At 47.8% G+C, this 23078-nt stretch overlaps 1 protein-coding gene, 1 non-coding gene and 1 pseudogene across 2 annotated transcripts in view; 2 read left to right on the top strand and 1 right to left on the bottom strand.

Moving 5' to 3' along the window:
- Nucleotides 1-14682, top strand: part of INO80 (INO80 complex ATPase subunit) — a 114933-nt gene extending 100251 nt beyond the window's left edge. Inside the window, exons 30-36 of the mRNA XM_040969963.1 lie at nt 4099-4257; nt 5271-5373; nt 6251-6339; nt 10233-10388; nt 10677-10836; nt 11916-12131; nt 13935-14682. Coding sequence (XP_040825897.1) covers nt 4099-4257; nt 5271-5373; nt 6251-6339; nt 10233-10388; nt 10677-10836; nt 11916-12131; nt 13935-14152 — 1101 coding nt within the window. The 3' untranslated portion in view covers nt 14153-14682. The remainder of the gene's footprint in view (nt 1-4098; nt 4258-5270; nt 5374-6250; nt 6340-10232; nt 10389-10676; nt 10837-11915; nt 12132-13934) is intronic.
- Nucleotides 14683-16262: 1580 nt separating this feature from the next.
- Nucleotides 16263-16366, bottom strand: LOC121149552. Its single transcript, XR_005882708.1, has one exon. It is a non-coding gene; the product is annotated as a U6 spliceosomal RNA (small nuclear RNA).
- A 5285-nt stretch (nt 16367-21651) lies between these two features.
- Nucleotides 21652-23078, top strand: LOC121149074 (annotated as a pseudogene).

Genomic DNA, 23078 nt, shown 5'->3' with positions numbered 1-23078 from the left:
CAGATTTGTCCCTTCATTGGAGCTGATCTTCCACACACTCTTAACAGAAAAAAGCTCCCCCTACCTGAAAACTGGTCTAGCATTTTTCCATTTGTTGTTCTAGAAACTTTCCTTTTTTCTGTTGAATTCTCTCTTCCTCTGAAAATCCCTGTCATTGGCTGCATAGCCAGAGTTCCCTGTCCCATCTCAACCTACACCTCCTTCTGTGCCTGACCAACTTGGTGTTTACAACTTCATGAAGGTGCTATTAATAGGTTTCCTGTTAGTCATTGCTGGACCATGCTTTATGGATTGACTAGATTTAGTTTTTCCTAGTTAAGGGAGTTGTTCTAGTCCTCTGATAGTTATTTGTTTTTCTCTACCATGTCTCACAGATTTCCATAAGCTGATTTAAAAATACACGTGTCATATCTGTCCCACTGTGGTATGTTATCTACCTCCCCACTCTCCTTGGTTCATGTCATAGTAGATTAAATGTTCATTTGCTTATCAGAATACAGAACACACAACTCTCTTGGATTTGAATTCCCTCACTCTGTTTCAAATTTCTTGTCAAAGATTTACATATTTTTATTGGAAAGGCAAACATAGCAAGAAGAGACAGAAAGATCTTCTGTCTGCTGGTTTACTCCCCAGGTGGCTGCAACAGTCGGAGCTAAGCTGTTTCAAAGCTACAAGCCAGGAGCTTCCAGATCTCCCACAGGAGTGCAGGGTCCCAAGACTTTGAGCCATCTTCTGCTGCTTTCCCAAGCCACAAACAGGGAGCTGAATGGAGAGTGGAACAGCTGGGTGCCCATATGGAATTCCGGCACATGTAAATCTGACTTCTAGGGAACAAAATATCAAATATTAAGAAACACCCATAAAATGATTAATGATACAGGTCTCTCAGTTATGAATTCATGTTGTAGCATGTCCTCAAGCTTGGACAGCACAAGGTACCAACTTTTGGTTAGGATAGCAGTTCCCTAGTTGCATACTATATTTTTTAAGTATATTGAGCCATAATTTGATCCCCCAGGCACTGGTTGTCCTCTTTTTCATTAATTCTCCTAACCCTTCCTTTGTTCTCTAAATTAAACTTTATTTTCTTTCTTCCTTCCTTTCTTATTCTTTCTTTTTTCTTTTAAGGGTATATTTATTGTGTTTATTTGAAAAGTAGAGTTACAAAGAGAGGAGTCTCTCCCACTGCTTTACTCTCCTAGTATCCCTAACTGTGAGGGTTTGGCCAGGCTGAAACCAGGAACTTTTTCTAGGCCTTCGATGTGGGTATAGGAATGAAACAACTTGGAAGCTGGATCTGAACCAGTGCCCTTTGGCCTTGCAGTTAGTGGCTTAGCCCACTACTCCACGATGTTGTCCCCAAAGTAGAATGTCTTAAAATTTTATATAACTGTGAAAGTCTAATATATCCTGTCATCAGGAATGCCATGTCTGAATAAGTGGCCTTTGTTGTGTGCTTTTACATCTCAGGGTTATGAATATATTGAGAATCAGTAATGAGCTTTCACAATGACAGTTTATTTGGCTAACATTTCACACTGTACTCCTCAGTTTCTAACCTATGTAGAAAACTGTGGAGTTGGTCCAGCCTGATGGCTCAGTTGGCTAAATTCTCACCTTGCACGTACCAGGATCCCATATAGAGCCTAGTTTGTATCCTGACTGTTCCACTTCTCATCGTTCCCTTCCTATTGTCTAGTAAAGCAGTAGAGAATGGCACAAAGTCTTGGGGACCCTTCACTCACATGGGAGACCTGGAAGAAGCTCCTGACTCCTGAATTCAGATTGGCTTAGCTCCAGCCATTGTGGCCACTTGGGCAATGAAACAGTGGATGGAAGGTCTGTTCTTTTTCTCCTTCTCTCTGTTTATCTGCCTTTCCAAGAAAAATAAATAAAAATCTTAAGAAAGAGAAAAAAAAAGAAGAAATGAAAACTGAGAAGTTGGGGCCAGTGTTGTATCACAACAGGTTGTGGTGCCACCTACAATACCCAGCATTACATTTCATAGTGCTAGTATTAGTCCTGGCCATGATAATTCTGAGTGATTATGTCTCATGTTAAGGCCAGACATAACAGCACCATAAAAAAGAGGAGCTGGTTGGACACACTTTTAGAGAGATAAAAACCTTGAAAATGCTGTTATCCCCTTCACAGATTCAACCACAACTGAATTCTGGAAGGAATAGCAGAAAAGTTAACTCCATCTTTAAATGAAGAAGCCAATAAACTACTTAGAAATAGTGTTGCGTCTTGGAACCTGGAACACAGAGAAACAGTTTTAAGAAAGATGACTCATTCCTTAAAATAGTACCCATAAAGTCATTGGAACGCCCAAAGAAGATAGTCAGTGATTAAGCAGGGACTTGGACCAGTTGTATAGGCAGTGCAGCGTCTTGTTACTAGTGTACGGTGTGGCAGGTTCCAACTTTGTGAAGTTGCATCCAGCCCAGCCATTCACCCTGATCTCAAACTCTTTCATATTTAAGGTGGTAGGTAAACCTAGGGTTTTTGTGAAAATTCAGTAAGATGACTGTCAGTCCCACACTGGTGCTTTATAGAGTTTAGCCTTTACTGTTTCTAATAAGGATTGGTAATGGGAGAATAGGGATAGGCAAAGGGGACAGTCAGCTATGAAACATTCAGTGAAGCATTCCAGGTATTCCTGGAATCATCAGACCTTGAACTGAACTAAAAAGGTCAAGAAAGAAAGCTTACAGATTCTATTTCAGAAAAACAACTTGTGTGAGAAAAGGTGTAATATAAGTGAGCAACACTAAAGAAAGGAAAGGAAGAGTGTCTGGTTTAAGGAGTAACCGGAAGTGAAGTTGGCTCACTATAGCAGGGTCAGATTATTTAAGGGAGTTTGGGCTTGATCTGTTCATTGCATAGACAGGTACCCAAGGTATGCTGAACAAGAGAGACAGTTTTGGGAAGCTCACTGAGCTGACAGCACTAATAATACAGACAAGTTGATCAGAGCCGGCTCCAGGATGGTGACTGTGGCAATGTGGAATGACAGACTCATTTGAAAAAGCACTGGCAGAAGAGGGTGATTTTGATTGGCTGTAGAGAAGGATACTTGATCTGGGAGAATTGGGGGCTGGGATTCTCTCATGAGACATTTTTGCTGTGTTAGGCACCAGTCTTAGGGCCCAGTCCCACTAAGTAATGTTACATTTTGTTTGCATATTGTTTAGCAAAACCAGAAGTAGGACCCGGCATGGTGGCCTTTGAGGCTAAAGTCCTCACCTTGCACACACCGGGATCCCATATGGCCGCCAGTTGTAATCCCAGCAGCTTCCCATCCAGCTCCCTGCTGTGGCCTGGAAAAGCAGTCGAGTATGGCCCAAAGACTTGGAACCCTGCACCTGCGTGGGAGACCTGGAGGAGGCTCCTGGCTCCTGGCTTCAAAACGGCTCAGCTCTGTCTGTTTTGATCACTTGGGGAGTGAATCATTGGACAGAAGATCTTCCTCTCTGTTTCTTCTCCTCTCTGTATATCTGACTTTGCAATAAAAATAAATAAATCTTAAAAAAAAAAAAAAGAAGAAGAAGTAACTTCCAGGCAATCCTTAACATTCTGTCTTTGAAACTGACGGAACAGGAAATGACCCTATTGATAGCAGCCTGAGAATGCCAGGAAAGCCTGCCTGTCAGTGTCTTTCCAAGGTAGCTCCAGCGTTAATGGGAAGGTCTTCCCTCACCACCTCCCCATCCCAGACCTGCCACTTACTTAGGCTGTACGATTGTAGATGAATTATCCAGATCCTGTGTTTCAGTCTTTTCATCTGTAAAATGGCAACTGCTCCAAGTTAATCGTTCGTATTAATGTATTGCAGTATTAATGTACTAAGAACTAAATGTTTATTATTACTACTACCTCTTTAAAAATGGAAACTGAAAACAGCAAACAACATGTCTCTTACTGCCTTTGTCTTCTGGGTAGTGATATCTTTGCATCTTAATGCTATGAATAAAAATTTTAACATTATAGCCACCAAGCCACACAAACAGATACACAGTCAGGTTACTCTCAATTTCTAGTCCTACGCTGATAGTACTTGTATCATTTTTTATTCTCATCCTGTCTGTGTAGGTGATTTTCTATGACAGTGACTGGAACCCTACTGTGGACCAGCAGGCAATGGACAGAGCCCACCGCTTGGGACAGACAAAGCAGGTGACTGTGTACCGGCTCATCTGTAAAGGCACCATAGAAGAACGTATTCTACAGAGAGCCAAGGAGAAAAGTGAGGTAAGCACAGAGGTTGAGGCCAAACAGAAGGGAGGAGAGACTTGGAGATGCAGCACTACTGACTAGTTTAAGGCTGTTGAAAACTCTCTTGCCTTTCACTGACTTTGGACAAACTAGAATTGGTCTGACTAGAAAATAGAGTTGGGGCCTAATAATAACTGTTTTGGCTGCCCCAGCCATTCCTCACTTCCTTTCCAACAGCATGATGTCCAGAGCTTGTTCAACTGTCATTCACATGGAATGACGGCAGTAATGGCCCTGAAAAAAGCAGGCTTGATGTAGACCCATTGGCAGAGGAAAAGAAATGGTCCTCTCTTCCTAATGCCCTGTGCTGATCTGCCTCAAAATTGTATATCAAGACTATACTTTTGGGGCCCGGCGCTGTGGCTTAGTGGCTGAAGTCCCACTAAGGGACTTAAGGATCCCGTATGGGCGCCAGTTCTAATCCTGGCAGCTCACTTACCATCCAGCTCCCTGCTTGTGGCCTGGGAAAGCAGTCTGCACCCTGCACCCGTGTGGGAGGCCTGGATGAGGTTCCTGGCTCCTGGCTTCAGATTGGTGCAGCACCGGCCGTTGTGGTCACTTGGGGAGTGAACCATCGGACGGTAGATCTTCCTCTCTGTCTCTGCTGCACACTGTATATCTGACTTTGCAATAACAATAAAATAAATCTTTAAAAAAAAAAAAAAGACTGTACTTTCAGGGATCATTTCTAAAGTTCTTAGTGAGAAAATTGTGTATCATGTGCCATAGCTTCCAAATCAATGATTATTTTGCTCTTTTTCCATCCTTCATATTGTCAAATTTTCCATCTATCGGTTAACCTTCAGGCAAGAAGCTCATATTGTCCTCTCTGATGGACAGGGAGAATGATCTGGGTAAATTAGTCAGATGAAAGACAAGGAAGTATGGAAACCAGACGACTCACCTTGGGAATGAGTTGAAGGGGATGTTTCTGGATATTGGCTGGGAATGAATGGCTAGAAGTGACATTTTGATTTGCTTTGGTATAGATTCAGCGGATGGTGATTTCGGGTGGAAACTTCAAACCAGATACCTTGAAACCCAAAGAGGTGGTTAGTCTCCTTCTAGACGATGAAGAGTTGGAGAAGAAGCGTACGTACTCTCAGCCTCCTCTTGCTCACCCCTCTCCAGCCCCATACTCCTGAGAATGGAAGAGGAAAAGGGGAAACATTTGGGGAGAAAAAGTATTATATTAGTATATTCTTTGAAAACTTGAAGAAATAATGTATTGTGGAATAGCAGACAAAATTTATAGCTAAAGACATTTTTTTTTTTTATTTGAAAGGGAGAAAGAGATCTTTCATCCACTGGTTCATTCTGCCAAATGCCAACAGATAACACAGCTGTGCTAGGCCAGTGCCAGGTGCCAGAACTCACCCTGAGATCCCTATATGTGTAGCAGAGACCCAAGTACTGGAGCTTATCACCAGCTGCTTCTCAGGGTGCACATTGTGTAGGAAGTTGAAATCTGAATCCCACACTCAAATAAAGGATCCAAAAATCCCAGATAATGTCTTAACTGCTGCACCAAACACCGACCCCTGTATGCATTTCAGAGTAAATACACTCCAGATAAACATTGCTTACATGAGGAAGACAACATCCTCCTCCAGCAATAATGAAGCTGGACAAGCACTGTACCCCAACCACACAAGCCCTTTTCTCCTGGTTCTAGCTTTAGAGAACATGGCATTTCAGCTTCATCCTGCAAACCTCTGAGCACACCCACAGCATCACAGCAGACAATGAAAGACTGAAAAAGGAGAAGCAAGACCCATAATAATTAATCTGAATCATGACTTGAGCCCTCCTTCTCCAAGTCACAAACATGCCAGTTACCTGCCTTAAACAAATAGAAGTCGTGTCCTGACCAAAAAACAGCAGGGAATAGGCCACCTGGATTGCGGAGGATGGTGATTAAGGTTGCCATAGGCACTTCATTGGGTTGTTGTTTTATTTTTTTTGGTAGTGAGACTGCGGCAGGAAGAGAAACGTCAGCAGGAGGAAACCAACCGAGTGAAAGAGCGCAAGCGCAAGCGGGAAAAGTACGCAGAGAAGGTATCTCCAGCCTGGGGAGGCATAGGGGGCTTACAGAAAGGCTCAGGGCCTAGAACTTGTCATCTTGCCTGGTGATTGGTAATCACTGTAGTCATGTGTAATGATTAGCAACAGTCCAGTGCTAAATCACCTGTTGGAGGGTCACAGTTCAGTTACTGAAACCATATGTCAAGGCTACATGTGAGTGGTTCGATGCTCTGTCCATTAGTTTCTAGGTTCTATAGACCTTTGGCAAGGGGCTCAGATATCATGAGGTCCATTCATTCTACCGTAATTCTGCTTACATTTAGTGTCATATCCTGCTACAAAAATCAATCTGCCAATCTGTTCTGTCTGTTGTATAACTACATTCTCCTATGTCAATCCTATTACTTACTAGTATTTAAAATAAAGGTGGGGGGTGAGGGCTATGTTGTTGCCTAGTCAACAAAGCCACCACCTACAGCACTAGCATCCCATGTGGGAACCAGCTCATGTCCCAGCTGTTCACTTCTAGTCCATTTCCTTGCTGAAGACAGCAGAAGAGGGTCAAAGTAACCAAATCCTTACACACCCATGTAGGAGACCCAGGTGAAGCATCTAGCTTCAGCCTGGCCCAGTCTGGGCCATTCCAGTCATGTAGAGTGAACAAGCAGGTGAAAAATCTCTCCTCTGTATCTTTCCCTTTCTAATTCTGACTCTCAGATAAATCAATCAATCTTTAAAGAGCAAATAAAATAACCAGCAGGTATTGTAGTCCTACAAGGGTGAGCCCACATATCTCCCATAGAATCTGCCCCCAGAAGCATTTCTCTCACGTGCCACTTAGTGTCATGGTCCAGCCTAACATGTCCCATCCATTATTCCAACACTCACTGGCTGGTACTGTGGTCCAGCCCTACCAGATGCCGATCTGGCAGCCCTAGCTTTCATGTGTGGCTGTGGGTGCTAGGTGGCTGACAGCGATGGTCAGTGATAACTAGCCCAGCTCAGGTCTCACACATGGATGGGTACATTGGTCTAACACAGAAAGGTCTTCCAGTTTTCCTCCTTCAACCCACTTGGTCTCAGCCCCCTCGCGTACCTCCAAGTACAGTGGCCTAGTCAGTGTGAGTCCCCCAGAAGTCATTCCTCACCTGCAGTGTGCTCCCTCAGCAGTACCCCTCTCCCCAACATCTCCATACCCTCTTCCCTGAGCAATCCATGGCCCCCAGTGCTATGAACGCAAACTTTAAGGTTCATAAGCCCAGTCTTCTAGTGTGGTGGTGGGGTGGGTTGCTTACATGGGGCCCTGCACACTTACCCAGGACCCAAGAACATGCGCAGGTTCCCAGACCTGGTCAAGCAGCCTGCCTGCCTAGGACACTACCCCTCTGCCACTCATTTGGGAGATCTGGATTGATTTGCCAGCATCACCTTTGGCTCAGTCCTAGGTGAAGCAGACATGTGGAATAAATAACGCCCCCACTGCCACTTGTATTTCCTGCTCCAAACTTCTCTTTTTTAAAAAATTATTGACTGATTTTAAAAGTGTAAGGTCTGGGGCCCGGCGCGGTGGCGCAAGTGGTTAAAGGTCCTCGCCTTGCACGCCCGGGATCCCATTTGGGCGCCGGTTCTAATCCCGGCAGCCCCGCTTCCCTTCCAGCTCCCTGCCTGTGGCCTGGGAAAGCAGTCGAGGATGGCCCAAGGCCTTGGGAACCTGCACCCGCGTGGGAGACCCGGAAGAGGCTCCTGGCTTCGGATCGGCATAGTATCTCGGCCCGTTGCGCTCACTTGGGGAGTGAATCATCGGACGGAAGCTCTTCCTCTCTGTCTCTCCTCTCTGTATATCCGCCTTTCCAATAAAAAAAAAAGTGTAAGGTCTGGGCCTGGCATCATAGCCTAATACTTAAAGTCCTTGTCTTGAATGTGCCGGGATCCCATATGGGCACTGCTTCTAATACTGGTGGCTGCTTCCCACCCAGTTCCCTGCTTGTGGCCTGGGAAAGCAGGTGAGAATGGCCCAAAGCCTTGGGACCCTGTACCTGTGTGGGAAACCTGGAAGAGGCTCCAAGCTCCTGGCTTCGGATCAGTTTAGTTCCAGCCGTTGCATCCGCTTAGGGAGTGAATCGACAGATGGACGATCTTCCTCTCTGTCTCTCCTCCTCTGTATATCTGATTTTGCAATAAAAATAAATAAATTTTTAAAAATCGCAGGGCCTAGCACGGTGGCTCAGAGGCTAACATTCTCACCTTGCATGCACTAGGATCCCATATGGACGCCAGTTTGTGACCTAGCTGCTCCACTTCCCACTTGGAGAGTGAATCATCAGACAGAAGATCTTTATCTCTCCTCTCTCTGTGTATCTGACTTTCCAATAAAAATAAATCTTTTTTTTTTAAGTATGTACTTATGGCTTTATAGTATTCAGAAAGAGTACCAAAGATGAAAAGGTGGTCCTCCCACAGGGTCTTAAGGTTTGCTTCAAATGTCTTCCCTTCCCTGTGCTAAATGTAGAAAAATACATGCCCAGTGATAGCAGAGGTAACCTCTAGGTATACATACAGGTGCCATAGGCAGATAAGATCCTAGGGATAACCAAGCATATTCTGTCATTCCAGGTCCTAAATTTGCCACACAGGCTTATTGAACTCAGTATCTATAGCTACTTAGTCTAGCTCAGCTGCTCAACCCATACAAGTTTCTGTGGAAATTACAGAAATAATGAAAAAGCAATGCACTATTTTTGGAACCCAAGACTCTTCATTCTCCTTGTATTTACTATAAACACATGGAATGATCACACACATATATTTTCTCAAATTTGCTGTGAATCTACAAATACTGTAAAAGATTTTATTTGTGCAGCATGTGTGGCACTGCTTATAAGTCACTTAGAATGCCTGCATCCCGTAGTGGAATGAATAGTATGAGTCTCAGCTGAGCCCCTCTGCCCACAACTCAGCTTCCTCCTAATGCGCATCCTGAAAGGCAACAGAAGATGGCCCAAATACTTGGGCCACTGCTACCCACATGGGAGAGTTGGATACAGTTTCAGGCTTGTTTAACCCTAGTGCAACCTTAGCTACTGCAGGCATTTAGGGGTGAACTAACCCCAACCTCTCTCTCTCCCCCCCCCTTCTCTCCCCATAGTTCAGCATTTCAGGTGAATTAAAATAAGTTAGTAAACAGGTTTTTAAAAAGAGATGTAAAGCGAAAACAGTGAAACACTGGCTAGGTGCAGACATTGTGGTGGGTTGGGCGAAGATGCTGTTTCCTATAGCACTGGCACCACAAATGCTCTGGTTCTATTCCCAGTTGTGCCACTTCTGGTCCAGCTGCCTGCTGTTGACCTGCAAAGGCAGAAGATGACTCAAGTGTTTGGGGTCCCACCACCCACTTGAGTCTACCCACCACAGGGAAAACTGGATGAAGCTCCTAGCCCCTAGCTTCAGCCTGGCCAAGTACTGGCCATTGAGGCCATCTGAAGAGTGAACCCACGGTTGGAAGATCTCTCTCTTCCCTGCTGTCTATAACTCTTCCAAAAGAAGTAAATGTTTTAAATAATAGTAAAATAAATTGCTTTCCCATTTGTGGGACTGCAGTCATTAAGGTTGTGTGCTGCTTCCTGGGTGTCCTAGCTGGCTGTCCCTTCACCCTTGAGGATCTGGCTTGGAGTGGCTCCAATTCAGTTAAATTCCACTTCCATTGTTGTGACCAAATACATATGAAATCTTGTTAACTTATCCCTCTCCTTCCTTACATGTGGTGTTTCTTCTTCATAAATGTGCTCATTGAGAAGTTTACAAAGTCAAAAAAAAAAAAAACTTCTGCCATCTTTTTCCCCTGGCCCACATTTTGTCTTGGAATGTGTTCTCATGCCTTTTTTTTTTTTTTTTTTTTTTTTCATTTTTCCTGATCTGTGTGTTCCCAGAAGAAAAAGGAAGATGAGTTGGACGGGAAGAGAAGGAAAGAAGGCGTGAACCTTGGGATCCCATTTCTTCCTTCAGCTGATAACTCCAACCTCTCAGCTGACGGGGATGACTCCTTTATCAGCGTGGACTCAGCCATGCCCAGTCCATTCAGTGAGGTCAGACTCCTTCAGCCGGCCTTTGTCACAGCAATAGCCACTGTGGCTGACCATGTGGGAGCATCTCCTGGCTGGGTGGTAGAAGGGGGCTGAGCAGGAGACCCTTCAGAAGGAAACCCAGTGAGAGCAGGCCTGCTTTTCAGAAGCCAGACAAGGGCTGCGTCTCAGCAGCAAGCCAGGAAAGGGAACACAGGGTATGTTTTACAAAACAGGGTCTCCTCCAGGTACAGGGCTGTAACTGCACACTTTTGTCAGTCATCATAACCCCAGCCCTTCTTCCTCTTCTAGATTTCCATCAGCAGTGAGCTGCATACTGGCTCCATTCCTCCTGATGAGAGCAGCAGTGACATGCTGGTCATTGTGGATGACCCAGCCTCCTCAGCCCCACAGTCCCGAGCCACCAACTCACCTGCTTCCATAACAGGCTCTGTCTCAGACACCGTGAATGGTAGGTGATGCTGCCATGCATAGTTGGGTTGCCCTGTAGCCTCAGGAAACACCTTGATTAGCTCAGTGTGCTGGGTGATGTACTGATTCTTCCTAGGGTGACAGTTTGTTTTTTGGTTTTGGTCTTTTTTAGATTTATTTGTTTTACTTGAAAGAGAATTACAAAGAGACACACAGAAGAAATCTTCCATCTGCTGGCTACAATGGCCAGAGATAAACCAATCCATAGCCAGGAGCTTCTTTTGAGTGGGCCATTAAGATACAGAGTCCAAAGGTCTTGAACTATCCTCCACTGCTTTGCCAAGCACATTAGGGAGCTGGATCAGAAGTATGGCAGCCAGGACTCAAACCAGTGCCCATATGGGATGCTAGTGCTGCAGGGTTACCCTGCTTCGCTACCATACCAGCCCCATTTTCTTCTTTCTTTAACGAAGAATGGAATAGGGCAAAAAGATTTTTGACAGGCTCATTTTCTGATAACTTCTCATGTAAAAATATTTAAGGGTAGGGGTGGAGTTGTGGCATAAGAAGTAAAGCTACGGGCCCCGGCTTGAAACTAGGAAACCCAGGAAAACGTCCTAATGTCTAACTTCAAATCGGCCCCACCTATAGCTATTGCAGCCATTTCAGGTGTGACCCTATAGATGGAAGATCTCTCTCTTTTTCTCTCTCTGGGCAATTCTGACTTTCAAGTAAATAAATAAAAAAAGAAATAATGTAAGGAAAAATAAAGTATGTTGTATAGTCACCCTTGTCTTTCACATTTCACTTTAATTTTTGTTAGCTTTTGATTCAAGTTATTTTTTCTGGCCCTTCTCTCACTTTGTTGTGGGCCTGGTATTGCTGTTATTTCACAGGGAAACCCCTGAGTTATTGTTTTTGTTATATTTGTTCATTTGGAAGGCAGAGTGGCGGAGAAGGGGAAGAAAACCTTCCATCCTCTGGTTTAAATGGACTTTTGGACCTCCCCAGAGTCTGGAGCAAACACCCATAGAACCCGCTTTCCCCATCAAGGGAAGACTAGTCACATTTTGAAGAGTTTTCATTCCCCATCTCTCCTTGGTCCATTTGTTTCCACAGGAATTTCCATTCAGGAAATGCCAGCTGCAGGACGCGGTCACTCAGCCCGAAGCCGAGGCCGCCCCAAAGGTTCCGGAAGCACAGCCAAAGGAGCAGGGAAAGGCCGAAGCCGGAAGTCCACTGCAGGCAGTGCTGCCGCCATGGCAGGAGCTAAGGCTGGGGCTGCGGCGGCATCCGCAGCTGCCTATGCTGCATACGGGTATAATGTGTCTAAAGGTGCGGAGACCACAGGCAGTTGACAAAGTCTGTTGAGCATTCTGCCACATGGAATATGTGGGGCACCTCCGGGCCAGGACCCTTCCCCAGCACCCAAGTTTAGAGTTCTGTAGTCTGGACTTTCCTCGGTCCTTGTGGCTTGGTGCCACTTTGGATATATAGGTAGCTGTGAAAATGGAGAGCTTAACTGAACTGTGGACTATATTGCTTTGAATATTCAGAATTGTTGCTTATTTGAGAACCTAGATTGTTTCCTGGAAACTACATTTCTGTAATCCAGACTGGCATAGTTAACCTTCACTCAACTAGTCATCTGTCCCCCTAGGTATTAGGCACGTGCTGTGTGCACAGCATATGGGCCCTGCACTTGATGTATACTAGAAGTGAGAAAGGGAAGCCATGCATGAAATATGTTTGCTAGACAGCAGGATAAAGAGAAGTGGGAAGAGGGGAGGCTTAATTGTGGTTGTGGGTCAGAAGGAAGAGGAAATGTGGACCTGCTGATTGGGATGCCAGGCTGTAATTCTGGAAGGAAGACAAGGTTTACGCAGGATTTGTACGGACAACAGAGCGCCAGTAGGACAGGGCATCACTGAGCAGATGAGCCAGGTTAAGCTGAAAAGAGGAGTACTGGGAGTCAGGGTTGGAAGGTCACAGTGAGGCCTGCAGGACAAGAGTCTAGCAGTACATAACAAGGAGCTTTGACCGTTTGAGAAATGAAGTGGCTGCTGTGACCATAATATGAAGAGGATGGTTGTGGCATGAGATGCAGCACAGCTGAGCCTGGGAAGGAGGGAGACCCTATTCAGAGCAGACTACCTCCCTATTAGCAAGATTGTGACGATCTTGAGTGGAAAGTGCTTGGGCTGGAGGAAGTGCCCTGTAATTGTTACTTCACCTCCCCTTGCTCCTGCAATGGGACATTCCACTTTCCCTTGCTGGTTTATTCAGGAAATACAAAATATAAAAGCCTATTCCAGTGTTTTTTAACCCATTGCCAGTTCATATCCTTGACAAGCAAGGCATGAGACAGAGCACACCTTGGTAGGGAAGACCAGGAGGGTAGGGCGGCACAAGGAACATCCACAGTGCTTGGTAACTAAGAATGGAAAAAGAAGATAAAGGATTGATGCAGAAATGTGTAGAACTGGAGGGAGACCTGTGTACCCATCAGGCACTCAGAACAATGTAGGGCAGGAAAAGCAACACAGAAAGCAGTAAGAAGTCAAACCAGACAGCACGCTGGCATATACAAGTGGGTTTGGCTCACGCCAGAGAGCCATCCCCTAGGACAAGGGTAGGACAAGAGCCTTGAGCTGGCTCCTGACAATGGCAGGGCTTGGAGAGCTGTGATGGCCCTGGCCAGTGCACAGAAAGCAGCGTGTGGATTGGCAGGATAGAGGGGAAGCAGCCTGCTCGCTAGGGAGAAGCGGATTGAGGGAATAGCAGTTCATCCTAAGGCATCTCCTAAGCAAGAAGAGACAAGAAGGGGGCTTAGTGCAGTGCAGCCCCCATCTCCCAGATTGTGCATCGTATATTCTGTACACAGCATCACAACAACATTTCCTTCTTGTGAAAAGGTCCTGTGGGGAGAGGTAGATGTCCTTTTCTCTTAAAACCCATCCTTCTCGATGAAGACTGTTGACCGGAAGAGCGAGCAAATGTGGGGCTGGGTAGGAGTAGCTAGAGAGATTGCCCAACTTGTCTCCTCCAACCTTGATTCAGGGAGCCACCTCAGCAGGCGGCAGGGCAACCCTTGCAGAACTGGCACTTACCCTCATGTCTCCTTCTGCATCCCCACAGGAATCTCCGCTAGTAGTCCTCTACAGACGTCACTTGTTCGACCTGCTGGTCTTACTGACTTTGGACCTTCAAGCGCCTCTTCTCCTTTGAGTTCCCCTTTGAGTAAAGGGAACAATGTACCTGGGACTCCTAAGAGCCTGCACGTGACCAGCAGCCTGGCCTCGGACTCCTTGGTCCGGAAACAGGCCAAGGGCACCAACTCCTCTGGAGGACGGTAACTGCCTCCGGCTTCCAGCTTCCTTCAGCCTAATCCAGGGTGGGAGCCCTTGTCTGCACACTTGCCCCAGGCGGCATCTCACATCTCTCATCAAAGGGTGGAGGTGACCAGTTGCAACAGGGGAAAGATGGGCAGGTGGGCAGGTGGGAGTATTTTTATCACCTGTCTCAAAAGGAATGTTGTGGGGCAGCCTATGGGAAGAAGGGACAGGAATTAGTCTGCCAGGCCTCCAGAATCTCACTTGACCCCTGAAGCCGAGTCTTAAGCCTCTTACTGGGGAAGGGTCTAGACAGACCCCCTGTAGATGCTCAGGCACATTGTCTCCATCCCCATTCCACTTTCTGGCTCTGACCATGTTCCTCGTGAAGACTGTACAGGTACTGTGTACAGGTACCTGCAGTCGAGGGAGGAGACTGACCTTAAGGTTGTAGAGCCATGGAGGGAGGACCATGTGTAGCAGCTGCCCACAGTCTTTCCACACCACCCCAGGTCTCCAAATCACATTTGCCTCAGTGTCATTGTTGAAGAGAAGCAGTAAGTACTAGAGGAGGTGGTGGCTTCAAAGGATGATGGAGAACTGAGGAGACAGCAACAGGCAGGTGTTTTTCTCATGTTTCCTCCCCCATCCTGGGTGGTTCACGCCATAGAACCTTCAGGTCCCACCAGCAGCAACAACAGCTCACACCGGGATCTCTCACAAGTCAGTGGAGAGACTAGGAGCCGCCTCAGCAGGACAGCCCCCTTCCCTGTCGCAGGGTCCCTGTTGCCCATCCTGAATGCACAGTCTCCCCCTACTTGCCATTCAGCTCCCAGCTTGGCTGTATGCACTGTCTGTATTGCACTGAGAAAGGAAGGGACAGCAGGAGTGAGTCAGAGGGTAGAGAGAGGGCAAGCTCGGCGCCACCCTCCCAGCCCCAGCCCCGCCAGCCTGAGCTCACTGCCCTCCAAGAGAGGCAGAGGGGTCATGTCTGCATGGGAGGCAGTTCTGCCCCTCCGCCCACACCCCGCCTGATGTCCCTGGTGGAGCAGGTGCTTCTGCGCGGGCCAGCCTCTAATTTGCACACCTGAAAATCGCGGAATTGAATTTAGATAGATTGATTTTTAAAACTTTTTGGAGTGAGGGTTGTAGGGGAATCATTTAATTTAAATCATTAGGATTCCCCTGCCCCAGCCCAGACTCCTGTGTACAGATGCTATTTAGAGGGAATCAGAAAAATGCCAAGCCTTTTTTTCTCTTTGAATGTCTGTCTATTTTTATAACTGAACTTGTACATATGTATAAAGAGAGACACATCTTTCTTTTACTAACTGGATAAAAAAAATCTTAAATAAAATGGAGTGAGATAATTTTATGTAAATTGGGGTATCTGTGGTCTTTGTTCTTGGAAACAAAGTAAGGCTCTTGGCAGCAGTGGCAGAGTGAGAGGAAGCATCATTCTGTGGCCGCAGAAGATGGAGTTGGTAGGACTGCTACATGGACCATGAGAGTTTCTCACCCACAGTCTTTTTTAAGATTTATTTTATTTTTATTGGAAAGTCAGATATACAGAGAGAAGGAGAAACATAGAGGAAGATCTTCCATCTAATGATTCACTCTCCAAGTGGCCACAGCTGCTAGAGCTGCACCAGTCCGAAGCCAGGAGCCCAGAGCCTCTTCCAGGTCTCTTGTATGGGTGCAGGGTCCCAAGGCTTTGGGCTGTCCTTAACTTCTTTCCCAGGCCACAGCAGGGAGCTCAATGGAAAGCGGGGTCCCCGGGAGAACCGGTGCCCATACGGGATTGTCACATGTTCAAGGCAAGGACTTTAGCTGCTAGGCTACCGCACTGGGCCCTACCCACAGTCTTCATTAAACTTATATCTACATGTGGGCTCTTTTTTTCCCTTTGGTTTGGTGTTTACCTATTTGAGAAGGATGCATCCCTGTGTGGGAAACTGATTAGGGTAGGAAGGGTCAAAAATTAGGGGAAAGTAGATGTGACCATTGTTTTCAATTTTCTTTTCCTTTTTCCTGTATCTGGGGGAAGGAGAAAAAGGGGGAAGCTGTCCCCCACATCCTAACCGCATCAGTCCCTGGGGATGCAAAACAGCCACCCGGTGTCATCCCAGGGTGGAGCATGTTTCAAGGTTTCTGCTCAAGTGGTTTCCTTGCGCAGGGGCCATGCTAATCTTCTCTGTATCGTCCCAATTTTAGTATATGTGCTGCCGAAGCAAGCACTCAGGTGGCTTCAATAGTTCTGAAATGCTGTTGATGTCATTGCTCCAAAAATGAGGAGGTCGTGCCAAGGTCCATTGGCTGACACAATCTACCTTGGAGATAGTTGTTTTCAGTGCATGGCTGGAATAGTTGTCCAGTATGTTCTGCCCTCCATCCTCTGCTGTGATATTAGATTTTTTTTTAATTTCTGTTATCTTAAATATTGTTTACATAATTGAGAGGGATATACACCTTTTAGGTCTCTGATTAGGGTGGAGAAAGTCGAGGTATGGAGGAAGGTGAGTGGAACAAATGTAGTTTTGATAGTTCTGAGACGTTTGTTTTGTTACATCAGGGTTGAGAAAATCTTTCCAAGGTCTACTAGTTGGCCAAAGTCCACCTCAGTGCAACCCTATACCCAGGAACATGCTAAAGGGCTTGGCCAGAATTGTCCAACCTCTTCTGTTTACCATCCTCTAACGAGGCAGTCAACGACCCCTACTTGCCTAGATGAGTCGGCTGTCATAGCCCCCGCTTGCATCCAGCATGCTGTTCACTGCATTAGCAACTGAGGAGGCCCCGTCTCAATACGTGCATTCCGAGGTCAGACCACATAATTGTGTGGCGTGTTTTGGGGCTTTTTTGGTTTTTTTCCCTATGGCTGGGGTCTGAGTCCAGCAGCCCAGTTGTGGACTCCCCAGGAAACCTCACTGGGGTGACCTCAGACTTGACTTTTAGATACACCAGCCAGTACAGTGTCAGGTATGGTCTGTAACCAACATCAGCCAAGTCACATACATGCAGATGAATGCAGCTGGATGGTCCGTTCTGCCCCAGCCCCATATCTCACACCAGTGGGTGCTGTGGCCAAGCCCAGCCAGCCCACCACAGCATTGTCCTCACACATACCAACAGGTGCCAAGGCCTAATCAGGACAACCCCCAGTAATCCCCTCCAAGCCTACTCCCAGCTCCAGATGTTCCACATGCCAGCTTCTGCTGCACTTTAGCCCAGCCCAGCCCAACCCACATCCCATCCAGCTCTAGTGCACACCTATGGGTGCTGTGGCTTATCTCAGCCCACTCCTCTCCCAGACCCAGCCCTCATATGTGACAGCAAATGCCATTGCCTTGTCCAGCCTGGCCTGTCCCCAGTCCTGGTTCACATACTAGGGCTGATATCAGCAGCAGTAGGTATAGCCTAGCAGGGGTAGTGCCCAGAGTTCGCCTGCCATGCATGTCCCCAGCCCTAGATGTTGCACTTGCCACAAAGTACTGCAGTCAAGTCTTACATGACTCACACCAAGTCCTGACACTTCCTAGCTCGTTCCATGGCCTAGCCCAGCTGGCCTGCACCTATTCTGGTCCTAATACACACTAAAAGATGCAGCAACCCAGAAGGAGACTCCTGGAGGTTCCCCTACTAGGTGTGCTCCCAGCATTGGGTCTTACACATATCAGTGGGTACTGAAGCCAAGTCGGCATGCCTGCCCCTTGTCTCAGCATTTGGCAGTATTGGGGGGGGGGGGGGGGCGGGGCGGGCTCTTGATGACTCAGTATGGGCAGTTTGACCTATTCTACCAGCAGGCAGGTAGTATTCATCTGAATCCTGAAGTGGTTTTCAGAGTTCACTGTGCCTTTAGGAATCCTGGAAGGAAACTAGAAATGTGTTTCTGGGATTCCAGTGACACCCAGGCTCTGGAAACAGCTCAGTCAGCACTGGGAAAGAATGTGCCCAGGCCCTGGTCTGGACTGACAGCCAGCATCTCTGTGAGTGAGAACACACGGACTCCCTCTGATGTCACCCTTGAGAAGGCTCATGCCGTTCCCAAGTGTGCTAGCCATGTGGCCTCCCACCCCTTGGCTCACCCTGTGCACTGTTGATCAGAGTTGGCAGGCTCCAGACAGCTGCATCTCAGCTGGAGTCACAAGGATCAGCAGCTTCATCTTGCTGGTCTCCATAGCTCCATCAGATACTCTGGGCCTGCTTTTTCTAGCTGATAAACTCGATCGAGGCCTCTCACAGAAGAGACCAACATCGGTTTCCCAACTAAGTGCCCTGTGACCATCACCAGGGGGGTTGCTGTGACCTAGTGTGTCACCAGATCCACCAGTTCCCTGAGCAGGGACCTTGATGACATTCCCATGGGAGCCTTGCCAAGGTCAGCCATGGCCACCTCTCTGGAGACCTGACAGCTCTGAGAGCCTGGATCGGCTTCACCCCATGTGGTTAGGCGAGACTCCTGAAAAGGATCTGAGCTTTCCAAATCTTCTCTGTCTTCAGCATAGTGCAGTTCCCTGAACCCATTTTCAGTCCAGTCCCTTGAAGAAACAGCTGAGACATGCCCAATAGGAATAAATCAGTCAAACAAAAAAAAACCTGTCAATTCATGATACTTCCCTTTTGTGAGTGTCCTGGGTAGCACAGTGGGCCTGGGGCCACTGTGCTACCCAGATTTGTGACTTACTGCTGTCCCTCTCCTGTGTGCCCTCCAAAGACCCAACTGTCTCTGCTGTCACTAGAATGACCCTGTTCCCTTGCAATGTGTCCCCTTGTGCTTTCCCCACCTCCTTGGTGTCAGTCGGCATTCTCCTGGTGCTAAGTTCTTCTGGGGGCGTAGGTGGACGGGATGGAGAAGTTGGGTAACTCCATTGCCTTCTGTAGCTGCTGGGGAGTGCAGCTTCTGCGGTCAGTCTGGCTGCCCACCTCAACCACCTTCATGAATCACACTCAAGCCGCTGAGGTAAGAAGGCTGATCCTGTTCTGACATCATCAAGCTTCGTGTACCCAGATCCAAGTTGTATAGCAGCAAATGATGTTACAGAAGGTGTCTGATTGGGGGTTAGGGGAGAGCCTGAGAACTTGGGGTGACCAGAGCTTGGACTGTTTCATCCCTCGTAGGAATAACAACCCAGCCACACCCAGTTTGCCATCCAGAAAGTGCTGTGGAGTTTCCAGTCCTGAGTGATGGTCACTCCAAGCCCTCCCCCACTCCCCTGGGACCAATGTAAGAGGACGTGCCTAAGGCTGCTTCCTGGTTGTCCAGGGACCCTCAGGAAACTGGGAGCCTCCTTTATGGCCAAGGCCTGGCCTGTCTGCTCAGTTCTAATCTGCTTCAGATCAGGGGGCTTCCCGCCACCACCCACTCTCATCCCAGCTTCCCCCTCACGCTGGCTGCTGGGAGTCTTGCCCTTATTTCTCTCCTAGCAGCAGCCAGAAAGGAGCATAGTGTCTTGCTGGGAGTGGGTAGTTTGCTCAAGCATACGGGATGTGGGGAGTTCCAGTGTTCCAGAGTTCAACCTGAGTCCCTTGCCTGCCGCTCCTCACCCCCTGGGGGAAATAAACTAGGATTCCTGCATGAGGGGCTTCCTCACTCAGGTATCCTCTTGAAGAGTTCTGAGTTTCTTCCCCGCCACTCCATGCCTCCAAAACAAAAAAAAAAGTTTCTTCGTCCTGGGGTGCAAAGCTCCATATTGGATGCCTGGCCCAAGGTGGGATGGTGTCTCGGTCTGACATGGGCTGGGAGAGGTAACAGGAGCATAGAGGTTCAGAATTGCAGAGGAAGATTGGGAATTTCTTAAACTCCCCCAGCCCAGCTGGTATCCTCCTCAAGAGCAGCCCTCCAGGAGAGTACCCACATCCTGTGCACTGTCCCATCTCCAGCACAACCCTTAAGTCAGCTGGAACAAAGAGAAGGGCTCCGGTGCCACTGCCAGTGCCAGAACCAGGTCTGGGGTCCAAGCCCTGTACCCCCTTCCCCAGAGGTAATGCCACTTGTCTGAAGGGTAGGGTGGGGTGGGATGGGGGCAGGACCCAACCCAGGGGATTCTTAGTGCAGTTTGGCCTTGGCTCCTTGCACCATTGGCAGCCAGGTGGGTTTGGAAAACTCAGCATCAAAATTCTGAGCAGCAGACATCTTAACCCCTGTATGTACCAGGATTTCTCTCAGCTAGAATTCTCTATAAAGACAGTTTAGGGCGGACTCTGCTTAATTAAATAGAACATACTGAACTTATCTCATCCTTTCCTGAGGGCTTGGATCATGGTACCCTCTGGCACTACCAGGCTTGCTGCATCTGCCCGACAATGATGCCAGCAGTCATCCTGACATGCATGACCCCTAAGGCACCTTTGAATAGTGCCTGGGCTGCCACCTCACTGTTCCTGTACACCAAGGCAATCCTTTTCCTCTGATTCGCTTTGTTCTCTTTTCTTGGGGATTTAGAAATAATTTCACCTAATTCAAACCCTTCTACACCCCAGTGCTCAAGTTTTGGGTAAATAAGTAGTAGCTGGATGTGTTCTGCTTTGAAACTAGTCACTGAAGTTTTGTTGACTTTACTTTAATTTCTTTAAAATATATATATATATATACTTAAGCACATGGGCAGCTCTGCCCATGTTAGCCAATATTAGAGGTCAATGGGGACGGGAAAGGTGAAACACGGATCCTTTCACAGTCCCGCCACTCAGGGCCCCAGCTTCAGCACACCTGTTTCCCTGCCACCCATGCCTTGGCGAGCTTGCAGCAGCATCTGAGCAGAAGAGAGTCAGGGAGGGGACAGACACTTAGACACTTAAGTGACTCAGTACATTGCCTTACATTCTGCCAGGGAGAACATTAAACCCTAGTACCTTGCTGAAAAAGAGCCTGTTGGGGACCTGGGGAGGGTGGGAAATTGGGTGGGCCTTTTCCCTTAATACCCCCCTTTTAAACATGAAGGTAACAATATGGAAAACATACTAGTATTATCCACTTTCCTGTAGCCCTTGAACCTTCTTACTCTAACTAAGTATGTAAAGAATATCAAAATAAATTTTATTTAAAAAAAAAAAAAAGAGCCTGTTGGTCTTGGGACACAGTGCCCCAGTGGAAAGAAGGCATAAACAGTTATTTAAAATTTATTTTTAAAGTACTACCTAAATGCCAAGTGCTGTACATGATAAGAAATGTGTGTACATGCACACACACGCATGAGTAATAATTATATGGGGAAATGTTCCATTGTGTCAGGTTCCACACAGACCAGAAAAGAGCTGATGGGATGGGATCCAGTGCTTTGGCTCAACTGTCTAATTCTCTACCTCCAAGTGCTGGCATCCCGTACAGGTGCCAGTTCATGTCCTGCCTGCTCCCTTTCCCATCCAGCTCCCTGCTTATGGCCTAGGAAGGCAGTGGAAGATGACCCCAAGTCCTTGAAATCTGGAAGAAGGCACAGTAGTGGGCAACAGGCAGCAGTTGTCATCTTGTTCAGGAGCAAGAGCAAGCTGCATGGTCAAGGTTCCAGCATCCACGAGCAGTGAGCATGGCTGAGCAAGAGCCCACGACCGAGAGCTGGCACAGATCACTGCCAAGAATGAGGAGGACAAGCACTTCGGTCAGTTACAAGCCATCCGCGCAGAAGAGCATCCAGGAGATCCAGGAGCTGGACAAGGACGACACCAGCCTGTACAAGTATAAGAAGGAGCTGTCAGGGCCCGGTGCAGTAGCCTAGCAGCTAAAGTCCTCACCTTGCAGGCATCAGGATCCCAAATGGTCACAAGTTCTAATCCCGGTGACCCCGCTTCTCATCCAGCTCCCTGCATGTGGTCTGGGAAATCAGTCCAAAGTCCTGGGATCCTGCACCTGCATGGGAGACCTGGAAGAAACTCCTAGCTCCTGGCTTTGAATCAGCTCAACTCTGCTGCGGCCACTTGGGGAGTGAATCAGCAGACAAAAGATCTTCCTCTCTGTATATCTGACTTTCCAATAAAAATAAATATATATTTTTAAAAGGTGCTGTCATGAGCCACATGACTGTGTCTGCCTACCCCAACATGCCCAACGTAGTGGTGACACCTCACACTGGTGTGCAGCTCAGCACCTGGACCCCTGGAGCTAGACTTGACTGGCAACTTGGAGAGCTTCAAGAAACTGAAGGAAGGCATGAAGTACTGGATAAAGATCTCCTTCCATGTGAACCGAGAGATCATGTCTGGCATGAAATACATCCAGCACACCTTCAAGAAAGTAGTCAAGATCGACAAGACCGAATGCATGGTGGGGAGTTAGGGCCCCACACCAAGGAGTGTGAGTTCCTGACGCCAGAGGAGGAGGCGCACAAAGGCGTGCTGGAGCAGGGCAGCTATAGCATCAAGTCCAACTTCACAGACAAGATGCACCACCTGGCCTTCGAGTAGAACCTCATTATCAAGAAGGAGGGGAAGGACTGAGCCCCTGGCAGACCCACAAATGGATGGACCCTCCCCGAACCAAAGTGCTGACAAGGCCCCTCAGCCCTCCTGTGCCCAGTACCCCACAACCCATCCCCTCAGCCCTCCTTGTGTCCACCACCCACTTTGCTTCCCTCCAGGCCCCTCCCCTGCCATGCTGAGGCCCTGGCCTGGAGAATGGGGTAGGGCCTGTGGTGGGAACCCCAGCCCTCGCAAAGTGCATGATGCCAGGCCTCTGGGAGGCCGCCCTCTGCTCATTACCGCTGCACCCCACCGGTTCATCTGTTTCTGTGACTGTCTAACCATGGTGCCTTAACATGTGGAACATGTCCCAGGAGCCTCACTAACTTCCCATGTCTACATGAGCATGTGGTCCCCTGTCCTGCCCTGTCTGACCCCAGGAACTAAGAGGGGCGTCAGTGCTGTCCCCAGCCCTTGGGCCTGCCAGCCCCTCCCCTCCCTGCCAAGGCTGTAGGGATGTCTCCACTCTTGGGGTGAGCCAGATTACCTGAAACTCTAG

Source organism: Ochotona curzoniae, unplaced genomic scaffold, assembly GCF_017591425.1.
Source record: "Ochotona curzoniae isolate NIBS_2020 unplaced genomic scaffold, NIBS_Ocur_1.0 scaffold_4701, whole genome shotgun sequence".
In the NCBI taxonomy this organism is placed as follows: domain Eukaryota; kingdom Metazoa; phylum Chordata; class Mammalia; order Lagomorpha; family Ochotonidae; genus Ochotona; species Ochotona curzoniae.
This window is presented reverse-complemented; position numbering and strand designations above follow the sequence as displayed.